Here is a 13,107-nt window from a genome sequence, read left to right as displayed (position 1 = left end):
TCATTTCAGACCTGCACAAATTTCTTTGTTCCACAGAAGACAAAATAAGATATTTTGAAGATTGTTATTAACTGGCCCCCATTGACTTGAATTGGTTTTGTCCAAGCAATAGAAGTGAATAGTGCAGTTTGGTTACCAACGTTTTTCAAAATATCTTCTTTTGTGTTCTACGGAAGAAAGAAAGTCATACAGGTTTTAAATGACAAGAGTATGAGTAAGAGACGACATAATCTTCATTTGGGGGTGAACTATCACTTAAATATAGCCTATTTTTGTTTGTTTGACTTGAACAAAATGTCGTACAGGTGACTCGATGGGATTGACCAAGAAAATCATTGTTTGAAACAAGTGTATCAAAAGATTACATTTTAGAGGGAATTGCCTGGAAATTGCACTCGGTCGGAAAATTGGAGGGAGCTCGAACATGTAAGAATGGCACAGACATGTGGGGGATGTTTTTTGACGCCACCAAAACAGCCCTGTAAAAACACCAAGGCCGAAAGACTACGGCAGACATTCAGATGCCAAAAAACGGGAAAAAAATCCACCATGAATGATGAACAATGCAGAGAGAGGTGGAGGGGGGAGCGAGGCTAGAGGGCAATCCCACAGAGAGCTATTTCTCTCAAACGAGATGCATGTGAACTGGCCTTGAGTGGTGGAATAGCGGATAAATTGTTTGCCAGGAACGATAAATTCCCCTATTTGCTCTGTGAAAGCGCTGGAGCAGAATAGAGCCGTTAGCATGGATCCCTAAGCACCCCCCCACCACCACCACAACCACCTTTCTCTTTTCTATTATTGTGTTCTCACTCATTTGTTCTCTTCCCTTCATCTTCTCATTTTTAGTCGGTTAGTTCAGGCTACATGTCCGTCTCGCTCTCTCGCCCTGTCTCTGGTAACATCCTGTTGATTCTGACTCCTCTCTATTGTTCTTCCTTCTGGTCGGATGTCTTCCCTTATTACGTTTCCCATCTTCGCCACTGACTTCCTCGCTTTCTTTTTTCTCCACCCCTTCACTGTGTCTCTCTCTCCCTCTGTCTGCCATAAACATTGCTGTCTTTGTGTCAGTGTGTGCGTTAGTTCATTGTTTGGAGTGATTGTTGCATCGCTGTAATTTCAGCACAGTGTGAGTGAGTAGGCACAGGGATGTGAGAGAGATCTCTGTTTCAATGACAAAGCAAGTGTTTTTTTATTTATGGACTTTATGCATTTAGTTTTATAGAAAATTGAGAGAGACTGGGCTATTGTAGTATAAGAAATGTATAATGTAGAAATCGTTATTGTTTTTGGTTTTAGATAGTTTCGAATAGTTTAAAATGCTCAAAATGTTTTTGTTTGTATTTTTTTTAATGACTAATCTTATATAGATCACTTTGTAAGATGTAAACACTGGTCCAAAAGCACTTGCAGTTTCTTTTTTTTCGTCTTACATATACGGCCACAGAAAAATTCTTAGCATTTCTAGATGTATTGTGGCCATTCCAGTCCAGTGTTTGTTGCATTTCAACAAAATCAAACCTCAGGTGTGACAAAGTCATCCACACGCAATGTGAAAAACTGACAGCAGGACAAGACACATGAAAACTGTGATAAAAATGGAGATAATCACATATAAAATTATTTTTGAACGTTTCCCAAATACACAATACAAATATAACTGTTGTATTGCTAGAAAAGGAATATGAATTTATATTTGAGGCCTGCAAACCGGCATCATTTCTGATGTTTTGACCTGTTTCTCCAGTTTTCACTTTCTGCAAATAAATGCAAATAGAAACAATATTTTTATTTGTAATTTGGGAGAAAAACAGTCAGCAATTCACAGAATGAAACAATAATAATATATTTACCTAGACACATATCTATAATATAAAAATTCAGAAAAAGTTAAAAAGAATTTATTCTTCGTTTCATTTGTTTTACATTTTGGTTTAGTTATAACACATTTGCGCAGTGTTAAGAAACTGAAACATTAGGTTCTTCTGGATCAGCCAGAAACACTATAATTTACAGCAATGCTCTCCCTGCTGGTCTACCTGCAAAGGCTATCAAACCACTCCGGCTGGTTCAAAACGCAGCAGCACGCCTCATCTTCCAACAGCCCAAGAGGGCTCATGATGTGACACCCCTGTTCAACTCTCTCCACTGACTACCGGTTGAAGCCCGGATCAGATTCAAGTCCCTGATGTTTGCCTACAGCACTATCACCTGGATCTGCACCTGCATACTTTCACACTACACCCTTACACCCCATCAAGAACCCTGCTAACTTTGTATTAGCACCTATTGTATTATTGCTCCTGTATGACATATCCCTTATCGCTCCCTGAACTGAACTCACTTTGGATAAAAGCGTCTGCTACATGACTAAATGTAAATGTAAATATTTTCAGTGTGTTATCTTTTTCATTCCTTATAAAACATAAGCAGATATAACATTTTGGTGATGTTACTGCACCACTCATAATAAAGTTAACATTTCAAGTTATAGCTGCAATATTCGTTGACAATGAAATGTGCTACGAATGTGCCATTGCAGCTACATTTAGCAGTAAATTGAGAGGAGCATCGTTTTGGCATCTCCAGGGCATTTATGATTCAGCAGCATTGTCTTAATGTGCTCAGATCCTGTGCCAGATGGCAAACACCAGAGAACAACACAACTAGCCGTTGGACTCGGCAGAATTTGTTCAGCTCATGGCATAAAGTCTTTAAAAGATATTTAACAGGGTTTTTATGCGGTCTTGGTCAACTATAAAAGACGAATTTAATTTGAGTTTTCTTACAATATTACAGTTGTAACATTATTTACTGTAATAGCATTTTTTTGCATGCTTATTCTCGATATTCCTGCCCGTAAATGTCACATACAGTACAAAGAGTGAACTCCGATTTATCATTTAAAATGACTAAAAGTTTACTTTACAATAATAAGACAATAACGTATGTCTGTTGTCAGAGTTTCTAGCATGCTCATTCATTCAGTTCAATAGCTGTAACCAGCATTCAACAATTAACACGGAATAGGTTTTAAATGTCACGTTCGAAGGTCGCATTGATCCCACTCTGAAGAAAAAATGACTTTCTGTGAATATGTGTGTATATGTGTCAGCCCTTAATAAATGTTGACCGCCTCTGTCTTCTTTCATAATACAGGGCATGATTTCCTTTGCTTTAGTCACAGACCCCCCATGCAGACTTTTACTGTGTTTCTTACACAGTTTTTTTCATCTGGCTTGAACACACTCAATGCGTGTGTGTGAAAGCTACCCCGCTGTGTATCTCTAATGTGATCATGTGTTTTGTATGCATCAGATCTCACGCAGAGATTCACTGAACCATCTTCGAATTCGTTTTTTTTCTTAATTTTTTAACAAATAAAAGGTTTTTTACATTTGCGCTGCAAATATTTGCTCTGACAGTCATTTGACAATTTGGTATGATTTGTTATCTTTTTCAAAAATATGGTAAAGACGCAAACAACCTCAGGAGGAATGTGCAGCTTAGTGGAATGTTGACGAAAACAAGTCACCAGGTATTGTGATCATATGCAAAGAATAGTTGTTATTATTGATCGTTAAATTCAGTAATCGATGCATTACATTTTTTTCTCCAGATTAAGATTTTCTCTCTAGAATTGCACTAATACTTAACAAGGCCAAAGTCAGAATTAAACGTAATGAGATAAAAGGACTGTTTACCACACAAATATGTCAAGAAAACATCTTACTATATTTAAATATTTTTCACTGCATACTGTAAATACAACAAACACTGTCCAACCAGCCTGCGCCATATAGTTATTCTCTGTTTTTTATCCAATCACAAATCGGTGTCAGAGATTTCGTGTCTGCACAAGGAAACAAACACCTTCACTAACATGAAACATGTTTTCATCCATCTGCTGTTAAACTTGTTATCGGTCACCTAGTGACAGGAGATGAGCACATGACGTCAAATCTGTGAAAATGCGCATACTCTGTGTGAACGTTCAGCGTGTGCGTGCAGGCTCAAAAACTCACGGATGTTGTCTGTGCTCTCCTGTATAGTGTCTGTTTTGAGGAGGTTGTCTGCCAGCATGAAAGCTCCCGTCTCCACCGTGTCTAACAGCATGGTTGCACAACGCAGCTGCTCGACCACAGACAGCTCTCTCCACGCCGCCTGGGACTGCGGCTGCAGCAGGTTATTCACAGTCTCCACCATGGCCTGCACAAGATGAAGAAGATGTCAGCCATGTCGGAGAAGACCTCTGAACACACGCACACACTCACATTCTGACATTTGAACCTCACAATAAGGACAGATTTCCCAAAGAGCCCACCACCTCCATAAAGCATTTCTATACACATCTACACAGCCATGGTGTCTGTCTCAATACCGGAATATAAACCTGTCAAACTGAGGAGAGATCCACGGAGAGCATGAAACGCTGTATGAAAGACGCTGTCACGCACACACACATACGTGCAAAAACGCCATCGAGTTTTCACAAGGCGAGAGGTAATTTATGGGTCTATAAGAACACTGTATAGGAAAATTAAATGTCTCTGCCGTGCGGCGGGTATTTAAAAAAAGTGCGATATTAAGATTTAAATTTGCCTGTGAATATTATCACAGGAATATTAAAACCTCAACCTTGATATACAAATGAAACTTTGGAGGTAGTTTATTAAAAAGATTGCCGGGTATAAAACACCATCATAGTTCACATTACAATTGCGTTTTTCATTTTTTTAAATCTTCAAACTGTACTGTAAACATGGTTTGCATTAATATTCATAAAGAAGCACAAATGTATTTGTCACCGTGCACAATAATACTTGGGTCAAATCTCTATTAACAATAATACATCCCGTTCCTTAAATTCATAACCTCGCATTATTATATTGTGGTATTAAAATGCTTTATTAAGCATTTCATTTTCAGCATATAGAAAGCTTGTAATATCTGTGCTTATGAGATATGTAATTAATGTCTCTCGCTGAAGTGCACTCATCCGTAGGGATGGACACGGGGATGTTTTCTCGTTTGTCTGTTGGGTTGCCGCGGGCTAATCTGGCCATTGGGTTGAATCATTCTGCCCCAGTTACAGTAGAGCAGCGTGTGTGTGTGTGTGTGTGTGTGTGTGCGCGCGCGCGCATGTTAAAGAAGTGATGAGTATATTCAGTTTGACACCACTAAAGTAATGACCCTTTTATGAGAGAGAGGGAGAGAGAGACTGGGATAAAAGGTAAGAAAGAAGAAAGAGTTCTATTTACTTTCTAACAAAACTGTTCATGAAATCTTCTGAGTGAGCGTGTCAAGAGGTCAGACAGAACGTACATGTGTCCGTCTGTGTGACTGTGTTTGTGGCTCACACTGCAGAGCGAGATAAGAGACTTTAAAAAAAACTCTTCTTACTTTCTCGCTCTCTCTCGCGCGCGCGCGCACACACACACACACACACACAGAGGCGGCGCTCTCTACAGACTTGGTAAATGGAGCAGAACTGAAAAGCTTTGAAGCTGAGGAGCTAATCCAGCGTAAAGACATACACACACACTGCAGTACATATTAGATGACCACTGAAAATCCTCATAACATGGCTTTCAAGAATACTTGATTCCGATTAACAGCGGCACTGAGCTAATCTGTACATTTGAATGTTGTCTATGGCAACACACCGATGCTAATGAAATGTCTCTCTTCACACGGAAACATGCAAGAATCTTGCATCTCAAAGCGAGTAATAGCTTCAGTGTTGATTTTAATATTTAATGCGAGCGTAAATTGGTTTATAGAAAACTTGAAGCTGAGTTCAAGCCAAAAATAGGAAATAGATTGAAAAAAACAAAAAGCTAGACACAAGATCATTTTTTGTTATCCAACTAGTCTCTGGAAAATGCAAATTGGACTTTTAAAGCTGCAATACGTGACTTTTCTCTCTCTATTGCCATCTGTGTTTGAAACATAACATTGCTGGTTAATTTACATACACATGTAGGTGTGTTTCAAATAACAATTATAAAATGTATAAAATTATAAACCGTTAGTGTAATGCTACTGTTGTGAATTGTGGTAAGGATTGTTAATGTACTGTCTTAATAGCTGATTTTTGTTTATTTTTTAACCCAATAAAGTGACGGATTGCAGCTTTAAAGGAATAGTTCACCCAAAAATAAAACTTCTGTCTTCATTTAGAGACCCTTGACAGATATTTTGACGAAAGTAGGTTCTGGGGCACTATTCACTACCATACAGTTTATCTTCCTACTATGGTTGTCAATAGTGTCCCAAAACTGTTAGGTTACAACATTCTTCCAAATATATTTTTTTATGTTTAGAATGACAACCAAATGTATACAGGTTTGAAAGATCTGGAAGGTAAATAAATGATGACAGAATTTTCACCTTTGGGTGAACTATTCCTTTAGGTAGGATACATAAAAATGTAGCAAAGTCTTGTTGTTATGCCAATTGTTTTATGTTACAATGGACTATTTTTCTTAAAGTGATTCTGTCATAATTTACTCCCTTCTTGTCATTTCAAACCTATACGAGTTTCTTTCTACTACAGAACACAAAAGAAGATATTTTGAAGAAAGATGGTAACTGAACACAAAACCATTGAAAGTCAATGGGTACCGTCTTTGTTCAGTTATCAACATTCTTCAAAATATCTTCTTATTTGCTATAATATACAATCATATTAAACCTCTTCAATATTGCGATAAAGACCGACAGACTGTACATAATTACAGGTTTGATATCTGCACTCCAAAGTTTTGGAACCCTGTCATGGAATCCCATAATGCTCCTCGTCTCAATCAGCAAGATCATTTGTAGTTTGCTTGACTAATATCCTCCCGACAGATCATATAAGCCAGAAAACAGAATATTGGAACAGGACTTTTAGACCTCCATTATTTCATGGAATCAAAATCTGTATAAATCTGTCATGTATTGGCAGGGTTGACTGAGCGTACTGGCTCAATCTGAGATATGCATCAGTCCTTTTCTACCTCTAAATCTGTTCTTCTCATGCTTTTTACTTTGACTTCGCCTCAGAGCTTTTCTCAGGCTTATCGGCATTATTCTGTGCTTTTTTCACTGTCTGTCGGCCCGTGTGCGTTTATCAGTCGCCTGATGTGACACTGCTGACCAGTGCTGACATCACCACTGCTTTCTCAGGAGAAAAAATGCTCTGCTTTTATAAATGCAAAAAAATGCAGCCGGCGGGCACGGACGCGCGAACACAAAAACAGCCAATATGATTCATCCGCTGTGACAGATATACCGGCGTGCGCGTATAAAGCAGCATTTCTGCCATCTATGTTGATTTTGTGGACTGATATGAAACTTAAATAAAAAAGCACTGACAATATTTGCGAGTCTATACACAAACACAGAATTTGGAAGGATCTCTCATGCATGCAATGGTTTTCATATCAAGTTAATGATACTGTATTTATGACACCCTCAGTGTAGGCCATATTTACATTACATGTACAATATGGATTTTCCCAGACACTTTTATCTAAAGCAATTGACAGTGCATTCAAGGTATAAATTTCCTAAATCCATGAATCTGACTACTGTCATTCTACCAGTTTAGCTACACTGAACCCCTTACACAAAGACTTTATTATATTTACAGCCAAACATAATTTGGCTAATATATTAGACAGTTTTACAATGCAAGTGTTTCAAATAGCGACCCTATATTATTTTACGTCAAACTATAGTGTTTTTAAAATATATTTTTACGTTCTCAAGTTTCAAGTTCAAAATGAAAGTATTGGGCACATACAATACACAACCAAACACAGTATGACATGTAGTGAAATGTTTGGTATTACTTCTCAGAATGTACTATACGAAATTATATATATATATATATATATATATTATTTTATTTTAAGTTAGCTGTTTGGCCTTTATGTGTTTTTTAGTGATCGTTAAATGGAGAGATGACGAAAAACTTTGTGGGAGAGAGAGGAGAAGAGGAGTTGGCAAATGACGATTTACGTGTAAATGAAAAGAATGAAAGAAAAAGTCTAAACATTTATGAAGAAAATGAAGATACTCTGTAGAATTTACAATACAATAAACTCAATAAGATAAAGAAAAAATACAAAGCAGGCATGCAAATCTGTGAATATACATGCACAGAGAAACAAATTACCTGTATGAAGAACCGGCATGACCTCTCTCTCTTCTGAAGCTGAAAGACAAAATATCAGAACATTACAATCAGCCACACACACAAAACCCCAGCACACATCTAATCTTACAGAGCCCAGGAAACAAACCTAATGAGCTGAGATATTCTAGTCATTTAGTAATAAACAATAAGGAATCCTAATTAGATTACGAGTTATCAGAGCCTAAGGGACTAAATTAATCCAATACAGTTGCAGTCACCATGACAACTTTCTTCTCATGAAACTGACACTGTAGACAAAAAACATTCCTGCATCTCTGCCAGGCCAATGATGTTGTAAACATACAAACAAACAACATTGGAATATATACAGTACCTAGAGATATCCAAACGTACCGGAGCAGTCTGACTGTGTCATATTGCAGATTGTTTGTGTACTTGATCACTTTAGCTAGACGCAGGTAATAGGAAACCGACAGTCAGGTTGTTTAAAGTTTGTAAAGTGATATTCAGGGTTATACAGTGCAGCGCCTGTGTTAAATGAGTCCAGAGAGAATGACTGAGATTCACAGCAATTTATTTTGTGTTAAGACAAATTGAAAGCTTATAATGATTATTAATAATTTGAGATGTTGGGCACAATTTTGCAGGTAATGTCGTATTGACGTAATTTTTTATAGCTTTAAAGCGGCCATTCTGTGGTTGTTTTCGAAGCTTTGGTTATGTTTTTTGAGTGTTTAACAATTGATGTTTATATTTCTAATAAAAAAAAATTTATATTTCAAGTCGATTGTTCACCGCTGTCCGTCTTCTAACAATAAACACTAACAATGGCGTCAACTTCACTTCATCAGTTAAGAACATGCGAATCGTTTGAAGTGGTCTGCTAGTGCATGTGCAAACGTCAAACTTTGTAAAAGATTGCAATATTTCTCCTACTGTGGATCGGGAAATGATCATCGACAAGTTGAATAATAAAACAAGCAGATGGACCAGGAGACGCTTGCTAGCAGGACTTCAAAGGACGTTTCAGATAAGTGTTTGAGAGGTATGCTTGCACTCATACAATATCAGTGTATTACACAGAACAGCTTTCACTGCGGATGTTAAAGTCATGGAAGCTGTTATTTGACCTTTGGTTATCTTAGAATGTGTGTAGCTGAATTCAAATTACCAGCTGTAGGACTGTGATGAAAGTAGTTTAGCGCGTGGCTCAGTAAAATGTTCACAATCTCTGATAACCAAACACTACTCCAGCGACTCTTCCTCTTCTCTAAATGAAGGCCTCGCCCCTTTTTTGGGGTATTCCTATGATAGGTCAGCTGTGGCCTAGTGGTTAGAGAGTTGGGTTTGTGATCAGAAGGTTCCTGGTTCTAATCTCAGTGCCAGCAGGTCATGACTGAAGTGTCCTTGAGCAAGGCACCTTACCCCTGATTGCTCTGCAGTAATGTGCCACTGTATAAAACTACTTGTAAGTCGCTTTGGATAAAAGCGTCTGCCAAATGAATAAATGTAAATGTAAATGTAAATAGGAGGTTATTCAAAAACTCGGAATAGCGACATCATGTACCCGGGAGTAAAGGGCTGTAGTTTCCGATTCCAGTCGTTCTTTGTAGTCTTTGAAAAGCTAATTCTGTTAAAGACAATATCTCGCTTGGCATTGAACTTTGAGCGTTATCATTTTGCAGATATTATTTATGTTCTAACAGCAACATTACACACTATCTAATGTTTAAAAATTGGCATCACGACGCCTTTCAAATAGAAATACAGCTAAGCATACAATTCATTCACTGGACGTCTGACAGATATGTCCATTATGTTTATAATACATTCATCTGAGCATATGTGTTTGAGCTTCTGTTGCTTTGTTTCCCACTTTGAAGAATTTTGCTGCATTATTTTATGTTTGGATTCTTTTGTTAATTGGAAAACTCACCAGGGCTTCATGAGCTGTTTTAATTTGTGTGTCCTTATTTATAACATTGCATTAGTGTGTGCATGTTTGAGGACTTCTGTCTATCGAGCAGGAAGCCTTTGATCTGTGGACTGCCACAGGTTTACTGCCTAAAACACTGTACTCTGCACAGAATAAGAACATTCTTCTCTCTTCTTCTCCATTTCTCTCTTATATACACACAAATACACAGAGCCAACAAAAGCATTTGCAAACTTTAAGCAGGGCAGTGTAATTAACATGTAATAAAGAAGTAATAACCGTGTAATAATGAGTCTACGGCGTGTTTTATTAAGCGTGGATACCTTGTTTAAGCTACGCGCTGCTGTGTCTTTTCCCCCTGGGGTGAGATTACGCAGCTGGACGTCCAGTAGTTCCACCAGCTGTGCCATAGCTTTCACTGTAGATGGAACATCTCCAGGTCTCAACTTATTCTTGGTCTGTTCGGCCAATTCCCGCGCTACTATGGCAGCAGTTTCCCCCGATCTCATCTACAGAGAGAGAAAGACAGAGAGAAAGAGTGAGGGAGATGTACGTGGGTATATTGATTTTATTCCTTCTGTCCCTTGATGGCCAAATAAGTGGATGAATAAATGGCTCCATAGATTTGTGATTCTGCCTATTTTCTGATTTGCTCTCTGAAGCACAAAGGAAACCATTTCGCATTACTGTTAAGCTTTAGTCATTGTCACACTTTTACACACAGACGCGCACACACACATCACCTTATTCAGGCGGCTGTTGCACAACACTTTTGGCTGGGCTGCTACTCTTCATAACGTCACCACAAAGTGAAATAAATTGAGGTTGATCTTCACAGTTGAATTTTGGCTCGTTTTGCTGTACACTAAATTTCCTCTAAGCTGTTTTGCTACAGGCTGCTCTTTGCGATAAGCGTTCGTGTCTACTGTTAAAAAGGCTGTGGGCCAAATTAGGCTTTAAAAATATCGGCTATAAGCATAGTGTACACAGCTGAATTATATTCAGTAGGTTGATATGAGCATATTTCTCATGTTTGAACTCACTCTTTGAGTGATGTGGTTGGTCCACGGCGAGGTGCAGTTGCTTAAATCCGGTCCCTTCGGATCCCAGTAGCCAGGCAAACAGTTAAATGTTGCCACGCCTGCAAGATAATGCAAAAAACATAACATAAGCACATGTAATTAAATAAACGTTATGGCATATGTGCAAACGTGTGGGGGGAACGGTGGTCTAACATTTGTCAGCAAAACAAACACACACACGACCGGAGCAAAAGATTTACCAGCAATACACTATGTGTCAATCAACAGCTGCAGTTGCCCACATAATGAGGGAGTGTAGACAGAAATCTCAAACTATCTATCCACAGTAACAGGAAAGAATGATGCTTTTTCTCTAAAAGATTGACTCAACAGACACATATGGCTCTTTACTTTAGGAGATTATATACAGTCGTCCCAGAACGTAGCAAAAGTTACTTTCCATACTATCTTCATACAGAATGTCACTGCATTACGAAAAAAAAAACATGTTACATTTGCAAAAGAAATTGTTTGAAAACTAACTTTTCTCGGCCCTAGGGGACGTATTATTATTTTTGTCATTTTTTTGTGGATTCTTATGCCCCGTTCACACAGTTAGCCACTTTATTAAATGGTAGCTGGCCACAGGAAGTGGGCATGTTTACCATCGTGACAATTTTTCAACGATGAGCGACTGTCGGGAGTGACTTGCACTAGATATATACTGTAAATATAACTAGATGACGCATTAACAGCTGTGATTGATGACAGTGGCGGAAAATGGCGGACACATCTATGTGCCATGGAGCACTTGAATGAGGCATCTGGTTATATACATCTTATTGACTACCAATGAGAGTAAAGCAGTGGAGCTCACGTCATCTGTCTCCCGTCAGTTACGGCAGTTTTTGTTTAAAACTAGGGCAACCAAAGCTAGAAACGCTTTCGAATGACCTCATAGCAAGAGATGGGCAACGTTGGTGGGCATTACCGTGCTAATTCTTATTGTTGAACATAGTGATAAAGAATAACTAATTATGAGTTTAACTCTAAACACTGGCTTTATTTGTTTTATCAGAAGTATTTCAGATCTCTCCTGGAAAGAAACACACACTCAGCTGAGACTAAACATTGATGTACTCACTACAAATTAAACAGACCCACACGGTCACACACACACATTGCCTCTAATAATAGATTAATCACCCTTTCACTAACCTATGGTGCCAGATGGGCACGGTTGCTTTGCAACCTGCCCCTGGTGTGTCCGTGGCCAGGAGATTTCAGCAGTGAGACGTGGGGCGCAATAGTCAACAGCCACTGGAGTCTGCAGGGAAGGAGGCGACCGTGTCAGGGCTTCAGGGAGGATGTTGTTATGCCGGCGGGGCGGAGCCATGGTGGTAGTCATGGTAGTAGTGAGTGAGGGGCGGAGAGTGCCTGTATATGGCCGAGGAGGAGGAGTGGAGCTGCGTACTGGAGGAAATGCATCAGGCAACAAAACTGAAGAAGGAGGATCTGAAAAAAAAGGAGATATCGAACACTATCATTTTTTGTATAATCATATATAAAAACAAAAAGTTATTCATCCTTTAATATGAATATCATGGAAAGCATTGAATGTAAAAAAATTTATACATGCCGACAAATTATTTCAACACTAATTCAATGTTTTAAAACAAATTATAAGTGTTTGTTTTGCTTTAAAATGATTGCTTCAATGTATGTTTTGCAAGATAGAACCTTATAAGCAGAAAGGGATTTTTAGAACTAGAAAGGTCCATCTGAATTTGACCTGTTACAAAAATCCCTGTTTTCAAATTTATAAGAATTTTACATCTAGAAAACTCTCTGTCTTTTCCGGTATGAAAGAAACTTGTTTCCTGTTAAATGTTTGCTATTTGTAATGCAAAAACTTTGAAACTCAATATTTAAAAACTGCTCAGTATGCAGACAGAACCTTAGAATTCCAAGGTGACGAAATGTCAAAACTGGTGAAATTT

General features: G+C 38.3%; 1 protein-coding gene across 1 annotated transcript in view; it reads right to left on the bottom strand.

The window, feature by feature from the left end:
* Positions 1–13,107, bottom strand: part of adgrl3.1 (adhesion G protein-coupled receptor L3.1) — an 85,535-nt gene that overhangs the window by 23,264 nt on the left and 49,164 nt on the right. The window contains exons 7-11 of the mRNA XM_079462861.1: positions 12,326–12,622; positions 11,129–11,226; positions 10,409–10,594; positions 8,168–8,206; positions 4,026–4,209 (exon numbers count right to left, since the gene is read on the bottom strand). Of these exons, the coding sequence (XP_079318987.1) occupies positions 4,026–4,209; positions 8,168–8,206; positions 10,409–10,594; positions 11,129–11,226; positions 12,326–12,622 (804 nt within the window). The remainder of the gene's footprint in view (positions 1–4,025; positions 4,210–8,167; positions 8,207–10,408; positions 10,595–11,128; positions 11,227–12,325; positions 12,623–13,107) is intronic.

Source organism: Barbatula barbatula (genome assembly GCF_947034865.1).
Source record: "Barbatula barbatula genome assembly, chromosome: 8".
Taxonomy (NCBI): domain Eukaryota; kingdom Metazoa; phylum Chordata; class Actinopteri; order Cypriniformes; family Nemacheilidae; genus Barbatula; species Barbatula barbatula.
This window is presented reverse-complemented; position numbering and strand designations above follow the sequence as displayed.